The sequence below is a fragment of the Acanthaster planci genome, linkage group LG18 (assembly GCF_054643075.1).
Source record: "Acanthaster planci isolate LZ-2023a linkage group LG18, COTS_SCS, whole genome shotgun sequence".
Lineage (NCBI taxonomy): Eukaryota > Metazoa > Echinodermata > Asteroidea > Valvatida > Acanthasteridae > Acanthaster > Acanthaster planci.
In genome coordinates this window covers 12,491,244-12,515,854 of record NC_141794.1, presented here as the reverse complement: position 1 = coordinate 12,515,854, position 24,611 = coordinate 12,491,244, and the positions used below count along the sequence as shown (strand labels likewise).

At 41.4% G+C, this 24,611-nt stretch overlaps 1 protein-coding gene across 4 annotated transcripts in view; it reads right to left on the bottom strand.

The window, feature by feature from the left end:
- The window catches only part of LOC110978722 (protein phosphatase EYA1-like), a 136,450-nt gene that overhangs the window by 37,066 nt on the left and 74,773 nt on the right, over positions 1–24,611 (bottom strand). For 3 of the 4 annotated variants that reach the window (XM_087148464.1, XM_087148465.1, XM_087148463.1), the window contains exons 4-13: positions 23,687–23,773; positions 20,601–20,696; positions 18,899–18,986; positions 14,679–14,833; positions 9,750–9,878; positions 8,898–8,989; positions 7,630–7,795; positions 6,771–6,842; positions 3,232–3,383; positions 1,949–2,032 (exon numbers count right to left, since the gene is read on the bottom strand). In XM_087148464.1, the coding sequence (XP_087004590.1) occupies positions 1,949–2,032; positions 3,232–3,383; positions 6,771–6,842; positions 7,630–7,795; positions 8,898–8,989; positions 9,750–9,878; positions 14,679–14,833; positions 18,899–18,986; positions 20,601–20,696; positions 23,687–23,773 (1,121 nt within the window). The remainder of the gene's footprint in view (positions 1–1,948; positions 2,033–3,231; positions 3,384–6,770; positions 6,843–7,629; positions 7,796–8,897; positions 8,990–9,749; positions 9,879–14,678; positions 14,834–18,898; positions 18,987–20,600; positions 20,697–23,686; positions 23,774–24,611) is intronic. The other variant, XM_087148466.1, reaches the window with a different exon arrangement.

The following is a 24,611-nucleotide window of genomic DNA, read 5'->3' as shown; positions in this document are numbered from 1 at the left end:
CATCAATCATGACATCTGCTCGCACGTTACCACGACAAACCATGACATGAGTGATTGTCGGGGCTTGCAATTCATGTTCACGACTTAACACCTGTGAACTCTCTGACAAAGGCGAAGGAGGTCAGAGGTCAGAAGGGTTAATGTAACATGCCCTGCTTCGGTGGGTAATAAACTGGAAAGAATGCAGGCTGGACAGGGGAAAGAAGGAAGAAATCTCCACACGCCTTCAGGCAGCAGATGTCTTCATATTTGTAAGAGTACAATATACCAAGTACCAATGGCTATCATTGCAGTGAAAGCTGGCCTTCGTCAGAAAGACCACCGCATTATCTGGAGGAAATTAATCCATTTACATAAGGCTTCATGTCCACATTTCTAAGCAATAAAGGCCTACATAAAACACAACCTTCTTTCCACATTTTAGGCAGAACTTCCTCATGCGATTTCTTCAGAACAATATGGAGGGGCATCAGGAAAAAAGAGTGAAGATTGATGAGTTTGAAATAAGGCATACAGGTAGTTGACATGTTGGAACTAAGAATAAATATTGATCACAACCAACAGAACATATTCAGACAAAATGCCGAGAACGTTTTTTCACTAAAATTCTTTGTCTCTCCTGTAACACAAGTAAATATTTTACATGTGCAAAAACAAAGTACATATATGCCCGCTCCTACCTCAGACACGTTCTTAGCCTGTTTACATTTTCAAGCATGATGACTGAGTGGTTATTTAAAGCACTAATAAGCTGACAATCATATGCAGGTTGCTCGCTCGTCCAGTTTGTGACATTCATTATACAAATGTACCTTCAACCAGCAGAAACTCGAGTATTAAGCAAGGAACACAGACGTACAGTACTTGAAATATTTTTCAGGCGAAAAGCAAAAATGTGGAATTCAAATAAGCCTAAATTGATACAAATGTAAGCCCAGGCACATATTACTGTTTCTAGTTGTGCAAGAAGATTTATGCAACTGTAAAGTGAAGGGTAGTTCCTCAGCCCTGCGGTAACAATTAGTCAAACAATTTCTGGTGCCAATTATGCACCCATATCATTCCCACCATTTTGTAACAAATTCAGGTAGAAGGTAGCATTTCAGAGATGTTCAAACAACTTCTTGTACAAATCAGGCACTCGGAAAGCTAAAATAATATCACCACCATTTTGAAAAAAATGTCAGTCTTCCTTGGCCACCAAACAAATTTTATTTTTCATCTGGCCTTCTTTTTTGGCGTATCAGGAGCATGTCTAGGGCAATCCTGGTCTCCAAGTTCTTGATTGTTACATGTGTACTTGGCTTGGAGAGGACAGGCTCTTGAGTAATGGGGACAGGTGGGGTTTATGACAGGGGATTGGAAGAGGGAGGGAGGGAGGAGAGATGGATAGATTGGGGTGAAGGATGGGGTAGATATGAGGGCTGGGCAGGGTCTTAGCTAGTAATAGGGCATTGTGAATGTGGGCCCCTGACCCATTCCTTTTCCAGAGATGAAATTGCCCCGTGGAAGTGCTCTGAATTGATGTGCATCAACGCTTATTATGTTAATCAAGTAAATAGGTGATAAATTATCTTGAGGCTGAACTCTGCAGTGAGGGATGACGGAATGTAAGCTCAGTCAGGGATAAAGTCAAAACAACAAACAGAAAAAGAACGGGAGGCATACTGAGACCATACATTAATGCTCATTGGTAAATTTCAGGCTCTTGCTCTCCATATAAAAGTATGCCTACATTTAGGCAGACAATAACACATGCCACACAAGGAGAATGTGACATCAACACTGGTTAATGCCTCCTTCACTTCAAGCCTACTGCACAACTGGAAGTTGGGAACCAGATCATTTCCCCCTGTTCTTATTAAGTTACAGAAGGAGGGGAGAAATAGCATATAGTACTGCAAACAACACTTTTGTTTCAGGATCTATAAGTAAATGGTCCACTTACCTTGCCAAAGCGGGTAGCGTAGGACCCTGTGAGCAGCGAATGAAACACGATAATCGTCTCATCCAAATCCCAGACAAAGACTCGCTGACAAAGGTAGACAGGAAAAAAGGACAGTAAGACGTAAGACAAATTGCGTACTTACCCTGTACATCTTTAAAAATTTAACACTCCAACCTAGCTATAAAAATTTAACATGAAACAAAATGTACCCCATTTGTCACCTTCTGTTCTACCTGGAACCCCAGGCAGTGGAAAGACACATAATCATATGTTACCTGTCCCCACAAAATAGAGAGATATTGATATTTTTTAAATCAGCAGAAAGAGAGCTTTCCAGTGGTATGTACATGGAACACTTAGGGTAAGCATAAGGTGACAACGTGACATTATTCTGGCAGCTTTGCCTCTTTGTTCCTGACCATTGTTTCAACATTTCAGACCAGGAACAAATACTATACTCTTGTTGTAATTGCTGAGAATGACATTTCTAAATATGTGATTCTGTGAAATATTTGGAATTAAATAGGAGACGGGTCACTCTTTCCAACATTACCAAACCAAAAAATTGACCTTCCCTTCAAGATGACTTCAAACCCTCAAAATAGGAAAGAGTGGGAGGTGACTTAACTCTCATTGTGTCGTGACAGGTCACATTTTGCCAAGTCTTACCTTTGGATTCAAAGGTTACTTTGAACAGTAGGGAACATAGAAAGTGTTATTGGACAGTACAAACTCAGTCTTTTGGCAATGTGCTCCGAGCGGAAGAAAAGAGGGCGTGGGTTTTTTTTGGTAGTCAATGCCCAGGTGCACCATGAGGCCCGCAAGTATATTAGCGTTTGACACGGAGCACGCTGAGTATGCGTGACTAATTTACTCCGGCACGTATGGTCTTTGCGTACACGCAGAACGCGTGGAAGAACCCGCTTGTAACCACCTGTCTTTCTTTTCACCGATTGGGGTGCACTTCAGCTTGGGGCAGATAGTTTCAGTCAATTTTAGTTCGTAATTGGAATACAAATGGTGGTTTCTTTTGAATGATCACTCTGTGAGGCATCCAATGAAAATACCTGTTACATGGGTGTAAATTGATGACTGCTCCAATTGAGCTACATTGTGCTAGATTCTTCACAAGGTCATTGGTGACATATCGTTCATTTCGTGTAACTAGGAAATGAATGCGAGTTAACCCAATAACCCTTGTGGCAACCTGGATTACAATATTGGGAAAACACTTTGAGACTGCGCATGGCAGATCGTTCAGATCTTGGTGTTGATCCCCGTACCTCAAGACCGTCCTCCGGAGGCGGGGAAGGGTTGTTCCTCCTCCCCCTCCCAGTCCCACGATTCCTTGCGCTACTTCCTTTACTACCCTGTCTTCCCCTGCCATTGGCGTCATCCAACTTGATGGACGAGTCCGTGGTGAAAGAACTTTCAACTGCAGAGGAAAACAAAAATACGAGAAACCAAATAATGAAGGAGATAAATAAATCTGAGAGAGTGAAATATCGAAATGCCGAGTGCAACCTCCGAGTATACATCTTTGGTCAGACAAGTTCCTGAGTTACTCAAAAGACATTAATAATTTGTGACCCACTCTGTGAAAATGAGTCACAAGTCACCCGGAGCCGCTTTGGAGTTTTACTTTGTAATAGAATGAGGAATTTGAGCTAATAATAAAACTGGACGTTGTGTAAATTTTAAAATGTTGAGGATTCCAATTGCTTAAACACTGCTTCTTTCAAAAGCTTCAAACTAAAAAGCGGTTCTGGTGACATGTGACTCTATGAACATTCTGCAAAGCGGGTCGCGTTTTATCAGGAATCAACTTGGAAGACAAAACATCAACCCTGAAGCAGCTACTGGCTTTGCATGGATCATTTCCATCTGCAAAGTGGCACATGTACATTAGGATCACAATCTTCTAAAAAAAAGAAATCAGACAGTGAAAGGAAAAATGCACATCTGAGTTCGTGATCTCTTTTTGTTTGTTAAACAAATCTGTCACAGTTGGACTGTCACATACATCTAAGTACACCTATACATCCTGAAAATAAACAAAATTTTCTTGACACCCCCTACTGACTCGGGGTTCCATTCACTTTGCAAACGAAGTGTTCCTTTCCAGGACAAATCAGAACCAAACAATATGTATTTCAAACAGTTTGCTTTTCTCTCACCTCAATGACCTACTGAAAGGACATACATGTATCTTGTGTACATACCAGTTCCTTCTGACTCATTTTTTTTTCAAAGAACAGACATTTTTCAACAAAGCCACAAAATAACAGTCAAGCCAATAGCCACACCGGGTCAAAGGCTAAACATGGTATTCATTCAGTTGCTGTAGCCATAATGAACATTTGACAGATTGGAATGTAACAGAATGGAAATGGAACAAATGTGACTCAAAACTTAACATCAATTTTCAAGGTGCAAATTCGCAGTTCAAATAAATTATCACAGGCCTGAGCACAACGCAATATTTCCAATACACTAAGACAAAGACATACACCTCCAAAATGCACAACAGCCAAAACACCAGTAGGCCTACAGTACATGCACCACCAAGTCCAACCTCGTTAATGAAAGCATGGCTAATACAAAATTCTGCTTACAGCAAGGAAATCTTGTAAGTCCCAATCCTTTGTTTTCATTCCTAATAATACCAGGCTCCCTGTTGTAACAAGGTAATTTGCCAGGTCCCAAGGGCATCTTATTAATGAGGTTCAACTGTACTGTACGTGTAGTTGAAAACAAATTCTGCAATATTTTTGAAGCCTCGAAAAATCCAGCCACCCCTATGATTCACGTACGCACTGTTGAAACATTTATAACCCAATTCACAAGAAGATAACGTGTTTAATTAAAAAAAAAATGAAAACTGATTACTGTAATTATGGAAAGGAAAGCACCAATTCTCAGCAGATCCAGGGGAGAGATTAGTGGCAAATAAGATATCCACAATATAATCAGCAGTGGGTTTGAGGGCCTGACGGCAGCATAGGGTCTATGGTATACGTGTGCATTTGTATTTGCCTTCTTGAGTCCTACATCAACTTTTGTAAAAACATCTTTCTGGTATATGCAGGAGCTTCCAGATTTTAAAAGGGATTGTTTGAAAAAAAATTCTGAAATCGGGAAAATCCTGATGGAAAAAATCCTGAAATTAGGAAAATCCTGATGGAAAAATCCTGAAACCAGGAAAATCCCAATGGAAAAATTCTGAAACCAGGAAAATCCCAATGGAAAAATCCTGAAACCAGGAAAATCCTGACAGAAAAAAATATTGAAGTCAGGAAAAATCCTGATAAATCTCACCCCGACAACATTCAATTTGGTATTTACACTTTGCATCTACCGGTAAATTAATCAAAGCAGCACAAACAAAATGCAGAAATCACAGCTAATGTTTCAAAGAAAAAAAAATTATTTCACTGAATATAGGAAGAATAATAACACTATGAGAGTAAAGAGGCACACAGCTGTTTGGGGATTACATTCACTGATTTTTTTTTAAACATTTTGATATTTCGGCACAATTTATGACAGCAAAACAGAAGTGCTTGTCGGGCAATCTAGCCCTTTTCAATTAGGCTGGGGATCCAGAGGTGAAGAACAGTGTCTTTTCTCATCAGGGGAGAGCGACAGAAAAGAGAAGAGAGAGAGAACGACGGGGGGGAAGAGAGTGGGAGAGAAGACGTTTGGCCTGGGGCGACACGCGCTCACCCGCATTTTTTACCGGGACGGTAAACGAGTCCCCGCTGTAACGTGAAACCGCGCCATTGCTGCGAGAAAAAGAGAGAGGAAAGATGGAGCAGAGGAGATGGAGCAACCGAAAGAGAAAAGAGACAAGAGGAGGAGGAAAGAAGGAAAAAAAAAAAGCATCTGAAGGGAGATGGAAGGGGGGGCGAGAAAAGAGAAAAAAGCAGGGTAGCTGGCTCCACTGGCTCTGACCTTTTTATCGTTTCCTTTTGTCTGAAAATTGCCGAGGACAACGAACTGGGATGGACTATAAGCAAGGGGGATAGTGGTGAAATGGGGTTTTTAGGACATGTGCATGGATGCAGATTTCTTCGCCGGGTGACAATTCATCTCAGAGTCAGTTTGGCAAAACCAATCACCAAGCGGTAAATTGAAATGAGGAATTTTCACTGTCTGGATTTGTCATTCTTAGTTTTTGAACCCAGAAAATTCATATTCCACACAAAAAAACTGTGATATTGTCAATTACACTAATGTGTGATTTAATGAAAATGACGGGAAATGACACACAAATGCCATGCATTATGGATACATGTGAAGATCTGTCCATCTGTTAACTTTGCAGAAAAATGTTTTTCAGATTCATCAAACTGCAAATATGTGAGATTAAACTTAATTATTTCCAGATTCCAATAAGGAAGGAAACTGATTGACCATTCTGTCATACTAATTTTCAATTTTTAATCCACATCTAAAATCAGAGCTTTGTATCATTAATTCCCAAAATCTGGCCCACAGGCTTTGTTATTCATGCTCCATCCATAAACAAAATACAGCCAAAGGTCAAATTAAACAACACTGCACACAATGGGAATATGGATATCACAACAGTTCCAATTTATGAACGTTTCATGCATTTTGCCCAAATTGCAATCCAAAACTTAATTGGATGATGAATGCTTAAAATAGCATGAAAACAATGGAACAAAAATATACATGTATATGCTAGTTTCCATGACGAACATCAAAAACAATGGAACATTCCACCTGCGTGATATATAGATTGTTTCACCAAACCACGACAAAAAAATGAAACGTTGGATTGGCTGGTTATAATTACCTTCGTTAGCACTACTGGGCGCGTCTTGTGGGGCCACTTGGCCTTCCAGAAGAACAGGAGATTCGACAAATTCTGTAAAATGCCCAATCTGGACATTAGTTTTTTGTAAACATGCACATCTTTTTTCTGTTGCCATGACAACCCATTCCTTTACATCTTGGCCATTCTGAATTCAAATTTGTAATTCTCCCCATAGAAGCTTTGGTTAAACATGTTCACCAAGTAATGGGCAATTCAAAAATGCATGAAAAGTTCATAAATTCTGCAAAAATGTGAACAGAAATAAGGCAATGGGGGAAAAAAAGGAAAACACTAAACTAGCGCAAAAGGGGCAACAGAATTGTTGAAAAGAGAAAAAGCACTGCAAACTAACTGTAAACAAATAGCTCTTCTCAAATCAATGTAAAGATTCATGTTCATAAAATGCCTTTATCTGAAATCGGTAAGGAGCCAGGCTGACAAACAAGTAAATAAGTTTAATCATGTGATGAGCAAGCTGCATGTTATTAAAACAGAGAGATGCAACATCCTGAACCATATAAAAAGCTTTCATAATTCAACGTATTGCAGGAGGGTCATTCTATAAATGCGGCTATTTGAGTCTGTTTCAGCTGACGGGGGTCATCTGGCATGGGAGTTATTTGTTTGGCGGGTAATTTGCATTACCAGAAATGTCCAACATCATATGCCAGCTATGACAGGAAACACATAGAAAATCAAACCCAAATTCACAGAACCCGGAAATATCAAGGGAAAGAGTTGGCTCATATTCTTATTTCAAAATCGCAGCCGTGCGAAGAATATTCAAACCAGCTGAAAAGAACTTTAGCCTTGCTTGCATTAACAATGGCATACTCACTTTCAGACGGTAATGGTGCTAGCTGATATGTCGTCGTCGTCGTGGGAACGGATGAAGGTGTGGGACCCAGCGCGCTATTTGCCATGTACGGACTGCCGTAGCCTGGTGCCGGGTAGTACTGGTTGAAACCACTCTGACCATATGTACCATAGGAGCCATACTCTCCCTTATCAAAGCACAGAGAAAAAAAAGATGTCTCAATTGTGATGTAACAGAGCTTGAAATTACATTTCCCACTTTCTCAATTTGTATAAATACACTTGTGTAGCCAGATCCCCCAAATTGACAAGCACTTTCTTATTTCTTCTAGTAATTTGGGTTTTTTGTATCGGAAAGAGAAGACTGAGCTCTGGCTTTTGCGCACAGCTAAATTTGGCGTAATGATGAAATTGGACATGACATGCATGAACGTGCAAGTAAAAATGCAGAGACTTCCAACTGACTTTCATTGGGCAGGATTCTGGAGCCTTCAGCCCAATAAGGGGCTCTGGTGAGTGGCAGCATGTTGCAAGTTGTTCATTGATGCCAAAATCAGTAGTCTACTACCAGTGACACATTAGTGTTTGACCAGATAAGTGGGCCGGTTTAAGATAACTGCACATGTATATACCATACTCATAATCACAGGTAATAAACGATTCTTAATTAACCCTAACCATGCTGAACCCAACAAGGTTATGCAGGATTTCAATGGTCCCTAGGGGGTTAGCTATGCTGAACCCAACAAGGTTATGCAGGATTTCAATGGTCCCCAGGGGTTAGCCATGCTGAACCCAACAAGGTTATGCAGGATTTCAATGGTCCCTAGGGGGTTAACCATGCTGAACCCAACAAGGTTATGCAGGATTTCAATGGTCCCTAGGAGGTTAGCCATGCTGAACCCAACAAGGTTATGTAGGATTTCAATGGTCCCTAGGGGGTTAACCATGCTGAACCCACCAAGGTTATGCAGGATTTCAATGGTCCCTAGGAGATTAACCATGCTGAACCCAACAAGGTTATGCAGGATTTCAATGGTCCCTAGGGGGCTAGCCATGCTGAACCCAACAAGGTTATGCAGGATTTCAATGGTCCCCAGGGGGTTAGGGTTTCAATACATCTTCAATTTTGTGACACCTACATGTATTTCCAAGTCAAGTAAAATCTGTACCGCGGCTGTGTGAAACGATCACAGTGAAGCTGTCACATTTTAGGTAAACATGAATGAATACACGTACATGTAAATCCACTCCGAATCTTGGGAGAAACTGGGAGACATCGCCCCTTACCTGTGGTGAGCTGTTGAAACCCTGTGAGTTAGTTGTGGACGTGCTGCTGCTGCATGTGGGATAGGGGTAACTACTTCCAGTGAAACTACCTCCTGGAAATCAACAGAAAACCACAACAGGATGAGCGGCACCCTAACAAATTACAATGCAATTTCTTTGGGCACTTTGACTCAGATGGTAACTGTGCAAGTCATCGACTTTCATCCTTCAGCCCACACCATCCCACAATACCAAGAGCACAATCATATTAAACTACTGTAGGATAGAGGATCGTTAAGCCCTTTTGCTAGGGAACATTTTTCAAATCCTCAAACCTCTATTCAACTGAACGACTTTAAAGGCATATGAGAATTTTTTTTTAATCACCAGCTTTGTATTTGCTTTGATTTGCTTTTGACATTACCAATATTTAAACCTCTGCCTTTGACATTCTAAGCTCTAAAAAACATGTACAGTAATACGTTTATGAGCAGTTTTGAGTTTAGGGACAAAGCCAGAGACCAAGCCAGGGACTGGAAATCCCTATGGATTCTGTATAGAAGTATGCCCTCATTGACGACAATGGGGAAGGCCAGTGCCTTATGCTAACTCCAAGAAAGGTACATGGGCATTGTGCACGCTCAGAACTTGCACACTTCGCGCCGTAAACACTTGGCTATCTTTATGCATGCAGCGCGTCAGCCTGATATTTTCCAACTAACAAAGCGCCCTTGCTTGACACGGAATCTACTCTTTCAAGGGGCAGCCAGTTCTGCAGCAGACTGGTTTTAACAACAAAGTTACAGTAGCATGAGCATGTGCTATCAACTTCCAAATCGAACACTTCTGACAGGACAAAATGGCAGCTCTCACCTTGCATTTGATAGTAGGGGCTTTGAGCAGCCTGACTAGATGACCCTGTGAACCCTGCTGACCCATACGTGCTTAGATACGACCCTTGACCTTGCATTTGTGCCGGGTCTGCTTTTAACGTTTTCGAACCTGTAATCAACAAAAGAAAATAACAAAAGAGCTATCAATGATATGCATCTCCAATAAACTTTAGATCAAATAATATTTCCAATTTTTTTTTCTTGGACACATGCACATGTGTAAAGATTTCAGCCCTAGGTTTGTTTAAGAAACACAGCAGGACCTTCGATTTGGTCTCTGAACTGGCTTAGTATTTGAAACATCAAGGTGACAAAAAAAAAATCAGTCCCAGTTCAAGATGTTGAAAGATTCAGACAAGCTAGATAACAATGATACTTGTTGATGTTATCAATCATGCAGGATAAGTACTGGTCTTGTACATGGGGGCAGGAATGACATGAAGAACGCTAAGGTATCCTCCTTGAGACACTCCCAAGTGTGCTTCAATCACACATGTGCATAACACCAGTGGGGTGACTACATACCGTACATGTATGGTGGGATTTTGGGGGTGGGGGTCAGAGGGCAACTGGGAAGTGGGATGCACTTTTTTCTTTCCAGCACACTTTTTCCCCAGAAAACTGAAAGTGATGAATGGCGGCTATTACAGGTTGTGTAATGTACATTTCAGAAATTCCCACAAAGGGGGAGGGGCATCTGGGAGAGTGGGAAGTACATGTACATGTATGTCTGATTTCCTCTTTCTTTGCCCAAGGAATGTTTTGAAGACATACTGCAAAGAGTGCAATGCCTCACAAGTACATGTGTATATAAGTACATGTACATGTACGTTTTGGGTCTGCATGATTTTACCGAGCCCGATGTTGCATGGTATAGACAAAAACAGCTCTACCGGTGCCCCACTCCCTTTGTTTATTCAGTTTCTCACACCCCCCCTCCCCGGACACCTGCGATGACGCTAGACAAAGATGACACACACAACTGTTATGCAACAAAACAACAGACCACCAATATAAGTTTATGGTCTATTAAACGAGAATGATGGCCTAATAAAAAAAAAGCCGAGGATACAAGACCAGGAAAATATCTCTGCCTGTGCCACATACATGCACTGACCAGTCCACTCCCAAAGAACGGTACCTAGACACGACTAAAGGGATGAAGCTTAAAGCAGGCTTGAGTGGTGCCCCCTCCCAGTAAAGCTAACAGGTATTATAAAGAAGTAGTCCCATGCTGGGACTTACGACAGACCAAAATAAAAATACCTTCAATTCTAATAAACTCATATTATCCAGGCACTGGAGCCTGAAATATCATTTATCATATCAGTTTCACCAGCAATAGCCAACTGCTGCTTGTCATGTGATACCAGGTGACCAATCAGGCGTGACTTGTTTTCTATAATAGGTGAAAAGCCACCTGTTGAAGAGGAGACATGTGTTCAGTGCATAAAATAATAATAGATTCAACTGCACAAAATAATGGCAAGCCATGCAATTATCCAGTGTCCTGGGTCCTGAACAAAAGGGTTTACAGGTTACCACTAGCTGAAATAGAGGCAGCACTGGCGAGCTTGCCAGTGTTCTCTGACATCTTATTCAATGGGGTCTGCTCTTTTGGTGTCACAGTCGTGTTTTTCTGACAAGTGGATGTAAAACTATGGTTGGACGTCGGTATAAAAATAAAGGAATAATTCAAAGTGAAATCCCATGCATCTACAGGTATCAGAACTCTAGACAACGATACAACTATCACTAAATAATAAATCAAAATACAACCTAATTAAAATTAATGGGACACATGTCCATTTTCAACCAATTTGAGGTAAAATTGAAACTTGACCGAAAGGTGATGTTTCTGCAAATTATGGCCACCCATACAAGTTGTAGGCAAAGTGTAAGCGGTCTACATGGCAGTTCTGTACAGACCAACTACAGACTGAGGTTTAAATCTTGTCTGACACCATCTTGTCTGGATTTCTGTGCAGAAAACTTCCCAGCAGAAATACATTAAGATATTTCATAATGAAAATATAATCAACATCAACAAGATCATTTTACAATAGCTATGGAAACTTCCAACAAGCATTTCTAACAGCCATGATAAAGTACATGTACAGAAAACAGCAAATATACACGCACGTGTATGCACGACAGATCAACTCCAACCTAACCAGAAATGGTCAAACTTTGGTAGTAGTAAGACAGCCAAGCAGACAGGCAGACAAACAAGCCCCTCAAGAGAGATATTGCTCCCAAGAGTTCATAACTCAGAGTCTCCACATCTTGCAGACAGCAGGCCACTGGAACTGAAGTGGCTAAGAACATTCATCCTGTCAACTTTCTTCCCTGTCCAAATCATTCTCCTCCGGGCCGACCTGTCATATTTCTTATTTATTTGGCCAAACACCAACAGGTGTCTCATGGCAAAATGGCTCGGACTGCCGAAGCCTTCCTGTTATTAAAAACTGACAAATGCCGGCCGCAAGCTCATTCATTTCCCTGCCGGCCGAGCGCGGCGAAATCGGTGAGTGATGAACTGCCAACGTTTAAGTCAGCGATCGGCGTTAATGATTACGGTGCAGCGATATGAACCAGGACAACTTCCTGTCTGCCAATTACGAGAATAATCGATCAGTACGTTCATGCACCTTTACAACTGCACCGTAGAAAAAAAAGGGTAAACTGCATCTCACACATGACCAAAATAATGAAAATTTGAGCATCTTCAAACTTCAGTTCACACATTGTTCTGAAAGGCTATTACGGTATTTCATTTGTTCACTAGCTAAGAAAACGAGAGTTACACGCTCCTGGACTTTGGTATTTTGTTAAAGTCAATATAGACTCTTCAAAGGAATTTAAGCACTGGTTGCGGAAGGGGGGGGCAGTGGCCCCTCCCCCACTTTTTCAACTGGGGGCATTCCCCCCCTCCCACTCTTGCAATCCTTCAATGGGCTTGGGCTTAATGGACTGGCCTATTAATAGCTGATGCCTGATGGCCTCACAACTCCCCTTCCCACTTTGAAAATCATTCCGCCGCTGGTGAATTTAACACTTTTATAAATGGAAGAAGGATCAGAAGGTGTTTGTACAAATTTCCACAAGTCTAAATCCTTGCTGAACAAGCTAACGAGAGCAGCTCCAGTAGAAAATGTACATCAAACGAGGAAATTCTAAGCTTAGTGAGACTTCCTCGTTATGAGGTACAGAATAACTAGGTTTTGCTTTCAAAAGCAACTTGTTGAAAGTAAAAATAAACCCGGAAAGCTTCTGATCAAAGCAACTGTGATAAGAAATGGCAGTTGAATGTACATGAACAAAGTGATATGGGAGCTACCTACAGATTACTGCAAAGTCTGAACCAGTTCAGACCATGCCGCTTGGCTGTTTGGGTTTAAGCTCTTTGAGGTAACAAAAAAGATCACAGCACTTTCCGTCAAAAGCTTTTGCCATTTCTTTGAGGTTTAAAAAAACACAAAAAAGACCCTTCAACACTGCTCCTGGTACCCTAGCTTTGGGGACCAATTGATCCCAGCATCATCAAGCCAGACAAGACAAGAAGAAAAAGCCAATAAAAAAGGTCAGGGGAAAAGGACTGTTTTATTGCTCTGTCATGCCCTGTGGCATTGTAACAGCCAGCTTGCCAGATGGTGACCACAGACCAAGGGATCAATTTCACCTCTGCAACATGGTGAACAGGGCTTTTCTCTTTTTGTTTTTCACTAAAAGGGTTTTTTGGGGGGGAAAAGAAGAGGAAAAATATCTCCTTTCTTGTTTCGCTGAATGCACCTGTTTTGTGGACTGTTGTGACCTGAAAGAAATGACAGTGCGTGGCTAAATAAAAACCACCTATTGCTCAAATTTTCAAATACGTCAAGCAGGGTTCAACAGTAACACCAGTCCAAACGTCTTCTCCACTACTTCAAAAGAACTGTACTAATGGTCTCAAAAAGTCAATTCTTGGGGGCATTGGGGAAATTTTTCAAGCATAATCATTTTCACTTGAGTTCAGGTGAGATATCTGTGACCTAGATTCACCCAGAATTTGACCTCTAACCTCTGTTTCTGACCTCTATTTTCTAGGGTCAATCAGCATTATCAAGGATATGAGGCATATGGTCACTGATAATTGGTACCTTGCCCTCGCTTACAATAAAATTACAGTTCTGGTAAGTATCTGAGATTCACTTAAAATTCAAAGGTTATAGACAGAGTTTATTTGGGAAAAGGGTCATGGTGGAAACCAGTTTTTAAAATCTATGAGATTACGATCACTGACAGCTATATTTAGAAGATGAATTTCAAAATCTTCACAAATATTATTGTCTAGGGAACTGCTAGAAAGTTTTGTAAGAATTGTTTCCAAATATGAGGAACATGCATGAACACATACATGTATGATGCTGCAGGACTGACTGATAAAATGCTGAGTTTTCACATGATATATTCAAAGAGGTGTAAGACACGATGGGTTTTCACATAGAAACTTCTTCAAGTTCATCCTTTGCCAATGTCACTTTCAGCTCTGCCCATCAAAAAAACCCCGCTACATGTACCACCCTAATTCATTCATTCAAAGCAGTGGTCCAAACAACCCTGCATCACATGTTTTGCTTGAGATATCTTCACATTACAAATTAAACTCACTCAAAATATCTGTTTGTGCTTTCTTTTTTTCTTCAAATCTTCAATAGATACACATAAAGCTTAGCTTTAATCTGAATCCTACACTTGGGGATCTGGAAGCATCTTCATTTTAATCACAAAATTACAAAACTGAAATTCTACATGTACTACATCAATGCCTATAAAACCTTGATTCAACTGCTATTCCAACAACCGTCCACGTACTGGACAACTTTATCCCACAACATCAGAAATACTGAGAATCAGGGACTGCACTTACCGTAAGACATAGCCTGGGCTAGACCATACGGCGTTTGACTGGACTGGCCAGCGTATGGATAGCTAGAGTTCTGTACACCGAAGGTGGACTGCTGAGAGGCCTGGTAGTTGCTGCCCTGGGCCGATGGCGTGGGCAGTATATGCGGGTAGGCTTGGCTGTGAGGAAATACAATTATTGAATTTTTATTGTAATTTGTGCTATACTGCCTTAGATCTGTCAACGGGGAATGTTTGGGGGAGGGAGGCACAACATTTTTAAAAGCAGAGGAAGTGGGCCGGTATTGAAAGAGAAGATTACAAAGTTGAAGATACTCACCCCATTTAGAACTGGGATTTAAAAGTATCTGGAAAAGGACCTTAGGAACTGGCCAAGCTGTGATGGCCGATTTCAACAGCTCCCCAAACCACAAATTGCTTCATTCATTCCAATGCTACATGTGCAAACACTTCCGTGTTTTTCCAAATAAGACCAGCTCACAGAACTATAACAAGTGTTTGCGTCAACCAGGCCACTTTTCAACATCGATGTCGGCGACCCTTGAAAACAATGCCAGAAAACTACCCAGGAGGGGAACCAGAAGGAGCACTGTTTGATGTGTCAAATGGCCTCTCAGTGAAAGCTTTGCCTTGCTACACCATGCTGTGATGTCTTCATCTTCATGGCAGACTGGGAGCAAGGATGCTTCAAACACAGCTCAAAATGCAAAAGTTCCAACATCATATTTCAGCAAGACGGTCTGCATAAAAACTGATCCCCTTTACACTTGGCAATTCCAACTTCACACCACAGCTCCTTGTGAATGGTGAACACAATCCAATGTAGACACGATTTCGCAAGTGTATATCTTCGTTCGCAGCAGCCCAGGAAAAAAAATGAAAGGAGTGAAACAACCCATAATTGCCAGCATCCACTTAGCTCCAATGACAACAATTGCGATAAATAACAAACAGGTATTCATGTCTGCAAAAGCAGCCCAATTGCATACAAGTCGCATGTTTTAGCAATCAGAGTATTGATTCCTCATGAATATGAAGAAGTTGAGTCATCCAAAATGGAGTTTGTCGATATATGTATGTATCAATCCTTATGTCGGCAAAAACAAAAGAACTTTTGGAGTGAATCTTGAGTCAGTCCTTATTTGTCTATTTATTTGGAGGGTTTGAAAGTGTCATAAATTGTATAGAAAGATGTTGACTAAGATGTCACAGAACCACACACTCATGTACACGTAAGTCACCCCTGTATCATCTCCAGCTGTCCAAAGCTTTCAAGGCTGTCGGTGACACTAGCAACTTTTTTTCAACAAATCTTGTTCAAACTTAGCCTAGCAAATGAGCACTTGTTTAAGCCGGTCACGAGGAAGGGGAGTTAGTCACCATGCTAGGGCTCTAAATATTGATTTCAACATGGCATAATATCTCACAATGACCTGCAAAACTGATGCAGGATTTCCCAGTGTTGTCTGTAATCATTTTATACAGTTCTGTAACCTAAATCCTAAAAACTCCCAGCAATGTGCCTCCACCAACATGTGTTTCATTGCATCGAGGCCAGAAACTCAAAACAAGAGGAAAGATAATGTGTCACAGAAGTCGGTATAACTTACCCCACATCCCATCCGATATCGCTGGTGCTAAGCATTGTGCTAGAATCGGGAGATCGGGATATCCAACCAACGATACTTATACCAAACTCCGGACTGGCACCTCCCTGGACTTGTGAATATTTTCTTTTTAGGCAAGCAGATGTAACTGTGTGATGTGAGACACCAGCAGAGAATATGAAACCAAGCCGAGCCCTCTGCATTTCAATTAACATTCGAAAGCCGACTGACAAGAGGCCAATCAAACGCCACGTTTACATCTCGTCAGTGGTAGAATTACTGTTATTCAAAGCCCATTGACTATCCAGTTGAAACGCCATCGCAGCTACGGTTACATGTTGCACATCCAACTGGTGGCGAGACAGGAGTCACGGACGACAAAGTCGGAAAAGTTTGTTTGGTACGGCATCGCACAAGTCACGCCTAGCTGGTTCAGGCAGTCTTGTATCAAATGATACGGTGAGAAACCCACCTGTGGCGGAACCGCTCGAACCCTCTCTATTTTAATAGCTTTGGCGGCTTCCAAGCACTAATTAAATTATTTGCGCGACATTTGAGCATGGATATGAATATATATGAATTTCACCAAACGCAACGCCCAAAGTGTAGAACCCAGAGGCTTTGCCAACTTTGCATGCCGTCTATGCCAAACCAATGCAACGGCAGATGATATCCCAAGCAGTTATGTTTTATAGTTGACTTATCAAATTTTATGATGTAGAAGGTGGAAGTGGAACAAGCAGTCTGTGCATAACCCTCAAAAAAAAAATTTAAAAATCAACCCCTCTTCTCTGCTCCTCTGACTAGGGTAGTTGTGAACATTGTGCAGAATTTCTCTTTTAGAGTTCTGTTTATTTGTACAACTTGGCTAGAATGAGAGATTCAGAGAGTTCAATGGCCGAGTTGTGTGACTGTTGGACAGGGAAGGAGGGGGGATATGACAGTAAAAAAGAGGGGAGGGTAGATAAATGATTCACGGCAAACTGAAGAATTCTTCCATGACTCGAAGACAAACTTGCAAAAAAAAAAACAAAACAAAGGTTTTTCAAATGTACATATTAAACACAAACCATTCTGAATGCAAGTTTGACACAGAGCAACACACATGAAGTAGGTGGTTTACCCATGGTTACGCTTAAAAAAAATCACAACAAATGATGTTGGTACATCCATCTCTGGAGGTAAAATTTAGTTGAGGAGACTTTTTTTGCAAAGACCTTGGTTCCTAGCCCTGGCAGAGGTATTTCATCAAGTAGAGAGGCCAGTTACCAAACATTTCCAAGTCAAAAATGATGCTAACAATCACGACGGAACATGAGCAAAACCACATTTCTCAGCGTTCAAACTGTGCGTATCGTCCCAAAGTCTCAGATGCTACCCATGTGCTCCAGCCTAGCCAGGGAGATTTGGGGCAAACTGGGCTCTCCCCCTCCAAAGGAAATTTTTGGCCAAGAGTAAAACTGCTGGACACTGCCACATGTCATGCATGATCTTCCCCCACACCAACAGGTACTAATTAACAGACCTGCCAACCTGTCTACTCCTTCCTGAGGTCAGGCAATACCACACAATAGATTAAAAGGTATCAAAATGTGCCCCCAGTTCATTTAAAATTCTAATCTATTATGTGGTGATACCTGACCTCAGGAAGGAGTAGGACAGGTTGGCAGGTATGAACTACAATGTACATGTTCATGTACTAGTAAGGTGGCTGCATGCAGGCAACACCACTTTCCCAAGATCTCTGGAAGAGAGGGTGGCCAGTCTAAAAAAATGTTCCCACATTTCCAAAGGCACCCAAGGATTGGGTCAGTCCAATCCTGCAGCAGGTCAACTTCATGAAAGCATTGACTCCATTTGGAGAATGCATCACACGCTGTTTGATGACAGAATTATTACAAGAATGGGGCTTCAAATTTTGCCAGAAATCTTGGACAGAAGCTGGAGGAGGGGAACTCCAAACTATTAAATTAAGTTTTATGCCACATCACCTCAAGCTACCGACAACATCAACAACCATGCCAAAGTTGCTAAGTGACATCCTGCACTTATACTGGTATGTTGTAGGGCCCGCCCACCGGACACTTAAATGGCACAACAAATGACTCCATGTCTTCTTCAATACTACATGTATCAAATGAGGAGAAAAGAGACTGGAACACTGGGAGACGAATGGGGTGGGGGGAATGAGCAGGGAGGGGGATGTACAAGCTTAGGACAACATTGCTGGATTGCAATCCTTATAATTCTCTTATAGGCCTATTACAATGCAGTGTGCTGTTGTTGAAATATGCCTTTCACATACAAAGAAAATCCATAGTTTGTTCAATGCTACAATACCTCATCAATAACATGGAAATTCAACGTGTAATGTATCTAGCATTTTGATGTTCAATGGTAAAGATTTGTTTTTAAGCCTAACGTTTTGATCGCAGAAATGTTTTTTTTTTGTGGGGGAGGGATTTGTTTTAATCAAATTTAATAAGGTTGCAAGAGTCCCCCAAACCTTTACACACAAGGTTTTAAAAGAGTAAAGCGAAAGCCTGTGAAGATTTCAGATATGTGTATGATAACTTCTTTCCAGAAAAATAATTCAAAAATAAGGATCTAATCTTACCTTGGGTAATACTGCGACGGAAACTCTGACTTCGGCTGCCGAAGATTCATATCCAGTGAACTCTGACCCCCGACCCCTGAATTTGACCCTAAAAGCAAGCACAAACATGAGAGAGACATTCAAGCAATTGTTGGTGACTCAATCCTAACTTAAAATTCGCCCACAGTTTTATCAGAAAAATGGAACACGCTGGCCAACGGATTAAAGATTTTTGTCTAAATGCATATGGTGTCTACTTTCCACTCATGCCAAACTAATTATTTGGTTTGATTAATTCTTCACACACAGCAAGGCAATATACATGTACCAGTAGATCTGTATGTTAATACCAAGAACAATGACTTGAAGAGGTAATGTATCATTTTTTTACAAATTTTCTGTCAAACGAAAGCCTCTTGGAAACAGCAGGTAAGGCTGAAGAGCGATTTTTTGTTGATGTACTGGTGTTCTTGTGACCCACGCCGTGCAAACAGAGGATTGACTTTTCCACTTTGATTCACTGAGAATCAAAACTTTTTAAATGAACAATTCTCAGTTCCATACCCCTACCCTGCAAAAATACCAAAGCACTCAATTGAAAGCTGACAGAAATGAGCATGAAATTGACTGGCTAGCCGCTGCAGAAAAGCCAGACAAAGTTCTTTGTACGAGTCACATTCCTCACACAACACTTTACAACAAATGAATGCGAGGGAAAACAGGGTAGGCCAGACAGCTAAGCAAAACTTCATCTCTTTGTGGTTTGTGTGGAAAATAAAACAAACAAACAAAACAAAAAAGCCAGGAAGTAAATCATGAAACAAGCTTGCCAAATTAAAAAAAAAATGTAAAAAATGACATCTGATGACTGGGGGATTGAATAGCAGGCAACAGAAAATGTAAACAGAATGAAGTCTGGTAGATTTCTGTACAAAGGGTCCTTCCTTTAAATAAGGAAAGATTAAGAAAAGTAATTTTTGGCACCACTGTCATGGATAGAACGGGTTGGGAATGACGTGATGGGGAAAAGGGGTCATCAAATTTTTAACCAACTTTCATAAATGTTTGCTACCGTGAGTCTTTTTTGGTTCCCCTTTTTCCATAATGGTTACACCCCAAGATGCTGACCACTTCATATCTAAAGTGCAGGTTTGTCAGGAAACTTTGGACAACACTACACTCATTTGCGGGTGGATGCCCTCTCTTGAAGCCGACGAAAACAGTGACTTGCGCGGGCCACAATGCTGAGAACAAGAAATGCTGATTTTCAGGGGAGTTTCTCTTTCCACTCCGTAAAGGTCAACTTTTGAGATGCTGATCAGCATGTACACAGTCACAAGGTGACTTGAATACATTGTAACAGATCAAAATCACCAGGGTTGCGTTACACTCTGTTACCACTATTCACCATTTCCTGGTTGCATGTGACCGTACCGGTACATGAATGTCGGTGTTGGCACAGTTTGTGCATGTTTAAACAATAGCTCTGTAAATTGACTAAATTGGAATAAAAGGACGTTTAATATACATGTACATCAGTCTCAACCATTAGGTGGCTAAAACAACATTTTTCAACTCATGACAGCAGTGTCTTTTCATTCGGCACGACTGTTGAGCAGAGTACGGACAACTCTTTGAGCAAGGTGCCTGCCAGAGTAGCTCAAGAGAGGGCGCTATGCGGGAGGGAGGTGATAACAGCAGATCTAGAGACAGACCCGCTCACCTGCTAGCTCATCGAGTGGGGCGTTTACGCCATAGCCACCATCCTGTATCACGGTTGGCGTGGACGGGTCACTATTACTGAGCGGTTCGGACTTGACTACGAGAGAGAGAGAGACGAGAAACGAGAAGAGATAAAGAAAAAAAAATGAACTCAGAAAAAAAAAAGAAGGAAAAGGATAGCGCAACATAAACAAAGAGCCAAGCTTTTCCAGGGTAAGTACAGAAAACACTCAAGAAAAGCACAAAATATTCAGCAATGCCAAGTTTTGATTTCAATTTAGGTCACAGTGTTCAACAAAAATGAACTGAGTAACACTTTGGCCAATACTGAGAATGTCACAGAACACTCAAATGAATGTCATATTCCTTTCATGAAGACATAATTTTTGAATAATTTGGGCATGAAATACGACATTGGAATACTACATGTAGGAATAGGATACAATGTTAAAGGGCACAGCTGGGTCGGGTACACTCGTGAAGCACTTGGATTCACTTACTGGGTTAAGAACTAAGGTTAAAAAGTGTCCCATTTGAGCTGATAACAGCCTGGCATACATGTACCAAGAGCTCATAAAAAGGTAACAGTCAGCCAGTCTAATCTAATCACCCTAAAAACACATGGACATGTATAACAGACACCAAGAAGGAACAAATGAGTACCAATCCATACACCATGTAGTTCCTGGTTCCTACAACATCCAATAAGTCTGTACATGTGTATGCTGAATCCAACAGAGACAATAGGACAATTTGCTGTGGGATCTTGCTGGAGGCAAGCAGGGTTGGTGCAGATAACATGCTGGCGATACATGTATCAATGTAGGAAAAATGTCCTGAGCCATGCAAAGTACAGTACTCCACTTGTACATGTACATGAATGGGGAACCAAGGGTACATTTGATAAGTGATTTCAAGAGGCAAGGGCAGACCCAAAATGAAATTCTTGGGGGGGGAGGGAATTGGGATTCTTTATGGGCTTTTACGCTTTCAGTAAGTACATGTAAATGACGCCTTCCTACATAATCACTGCACTTTCATCATATATACGAAGAAAAAAAACATTTGCCCAATGTTGAGGGCAGCATTGTAGCTGAGATTATCACAAGACCACTCACAAGGAACCTGGTGGACAATGACAAAGGAAACCCTTTGTTTTGTTGCGGTTGGTTTGAATTGCTTGGGACTTGAATTGAGACTAAAGGTCCGGCGTTGGTCTTGTAAGGTCTTGTGACGTCTTAGGAGGTCTCAACTACACGTCTGGTGGAGGGTCACCAAGACCAAGTAAAGAACAGTTGCTTGACTCTACCTTCTTCCATCCTCCAAAATCCTTCAAATCCCCAGGTGGATTTGAAAGGATACATACAGCTACACGTACATGTACGTACAGGTAGGTGAGTGATATGGAATTTCTACGCCTTGAACGAATGAAAGAACTGCCTTCATGGCCGGCCCAAAGTTACCATGGCAACTGAACAACCTCCTCTTCCATCCCTGGATTTTCCTATCCTTGTCCGGTTTCACATGCACGCCCTCTCACAGGCTGAGTTTTAGTTGTCAACCAGATGGGCATACCGGTGTGAGTGATGACTGATCAGGTCCATACATGCACACGTACCCCAGATGGTGTGGATACATTAAAACAGACTCTTTATAGGGGCTGGTTTTTTTTCTTTAGATGGAATGAATAGGGTGATATACTGGTACTCCCATGTACCCAGGGCCTTCAACTGTCTCCCCCCCCTTTGTATATGAATGGCCATTCCAGGTTATTTTCTGACGTCTGGGTACAACTGCACAGTATTCCTTGCTTCATACAAATCATCACAAATAATTGTCTGCAGCAGAAAAACTGTACCAAGCTTAAGGATATTACATGATATGAGGAACAAGCTCAACTCTGTTTTCCTATCCTTACCACTTCTGATGTATCAAAAGGGATCAATACAAAATGTGACTGCTTTAGCTTCATTTTAGGAAGAATTTGACACGTGATGGAGGCGGCAGCTTGGCATGCGGCGAGAAAATATGAAGCAGCAAAATCCATCAGCAAAAACAAACCCAGCAACATAAAGCAATGTGCACAGAACTCAAACAGGATTTCGCCAAGAGATGCAAGTTGCAAAACCCTTAATGACGACTTAAACTTCATGCGTTTCCTTTGGACAAACCGTCCTTGGAGAAGCAAAAACGTGCTTCTCGACTGAATTCAGTGCTGTGACTACAGTGTTCTCCGATATTCAAATTTTATACAAGTCAGCACAGGGAAGATGGAATGGGAAACTTAGGCCGTGTCCGAAACAGGCTTCCAGAGCTACACCTAGGTCTATTGTCTGCGCGTCTCCACGTACTTTCAATGGAGTGAAGACTTAGACCTAGCTCTAGACAACAGATTCGGATGCAGCCTTAGAGACGCTTGGTGATCTCAAACATGCCAGTCCTTTGTAGCAGTTCTGAGCATGCGCGAGTTGTTTTGAGCATGCGTGCACAGTTCTGAGCATATGCAATACTGTGAAAGAGGACCGGTACCTCTGCTGCCACCAACATGAAAGTCTCTCATTACTCATATTTATTCTACACTGGAAGTGATTCAATGTTCACAACTGTCTGCTTAATAGCTGACAATGATCAATACATCCAGTAATGTAATTGGGTCATTCCATGAGGTTGGGGCACAATTTGTGACGGTGTCCTTGTTACATCAAAACTTTTACCACCTGTCACGACCTGTCGAGTAGGTCATTTACTATGTAAAAATAACACACACCTCTGTATTCAGCCTTGCAAGACATATAACAATGTCGATTTGGAATCTACATGCAGGGAAATAAGGGTTCATTTTTACGGAACCCATGTAATAGTTGACATCTTCACAAATTGTGCCCCAACCTCATGGAATGACCTAATTACAAATGGTGCAACTTCTGGCTTGTTGCAGCCACCACAGGGTTAAGATCTGAGATGGACACCCAACACCCAGAGTTTGGTCACAGAAAACAGGGTCACACAGTTCCTTGAGCTACGAGTGCAGAGATAGCGCTGTGAAAAAATGTGCAAAACGTGGAAGGAAACAAAAATTTATCTTACTTGAGGCTGCTGAGTGAACTGAATTCCAACTCTCTGTACTTGTCAACACACTAGTTTCTGCTGTTGTTGCCATAGAGACATGGTTACCTGGGAGACAAGGAACAAGAAAAAAGGGACAATTTCACTGACATAATTCTCCAGATAAATGTAACATTCTTTGAATGGTTTACTGAAAATAACAAGCACATTAATGAAACAATATCTAACTTCAAAACGGAAACCTTATGGAAAACATGACTTTGAATGTGAATTCTCGGTATCTATGACTTTGGATGTGAATTCTCGGTATCCATGACTTCGGATGTGAATTCTCGGTATCCATGACTCTGGATGTGAATTCTCGGTATCCATGACTTTGGATGTGAATTCTCGGTATCCATGACTTTGGATGTGAATTCTCGGTATCCATGACTTTGGATGTGAATTCTCGGTATCTATGACTTTGGATGTGAATTCTCGGTATCCATGACTTTGAATGTGAATTCTCGGTATCCATGGCTTTGGATGTGAATTCTCGGTATCTATGACTTTGGATGTGAATTCTCGGTATCCATGACTTTGGATGTGAATTCTCGGTATCTATGACTTTGGATGTGAATTCTCGGTAATCATGGCTTTGGATGTGAATTCTCGGTCTCTATGACTTTGGATGTGAATTCTCGGTATCCATGGCTTTGGATGTGAATTCTCGGTATCCATGGCTTTGGATGTGAATTCTCGGTATCCATGACTTTGAATGTGAATTCTCGGTATCCATGACTTTGGATGTGAATTCTCGGTATCCATGACTTTGAATGTGAATTCTCGGTATCCATGACTTTGGATGTGAATTCTCGGTATCCATGACTTTGGATGTGAATTCTCGGTATCCATGGCTTTGGATGTGAATTCTCCGTATGAGTAACTGGCGTATTCTTCTGGAGCT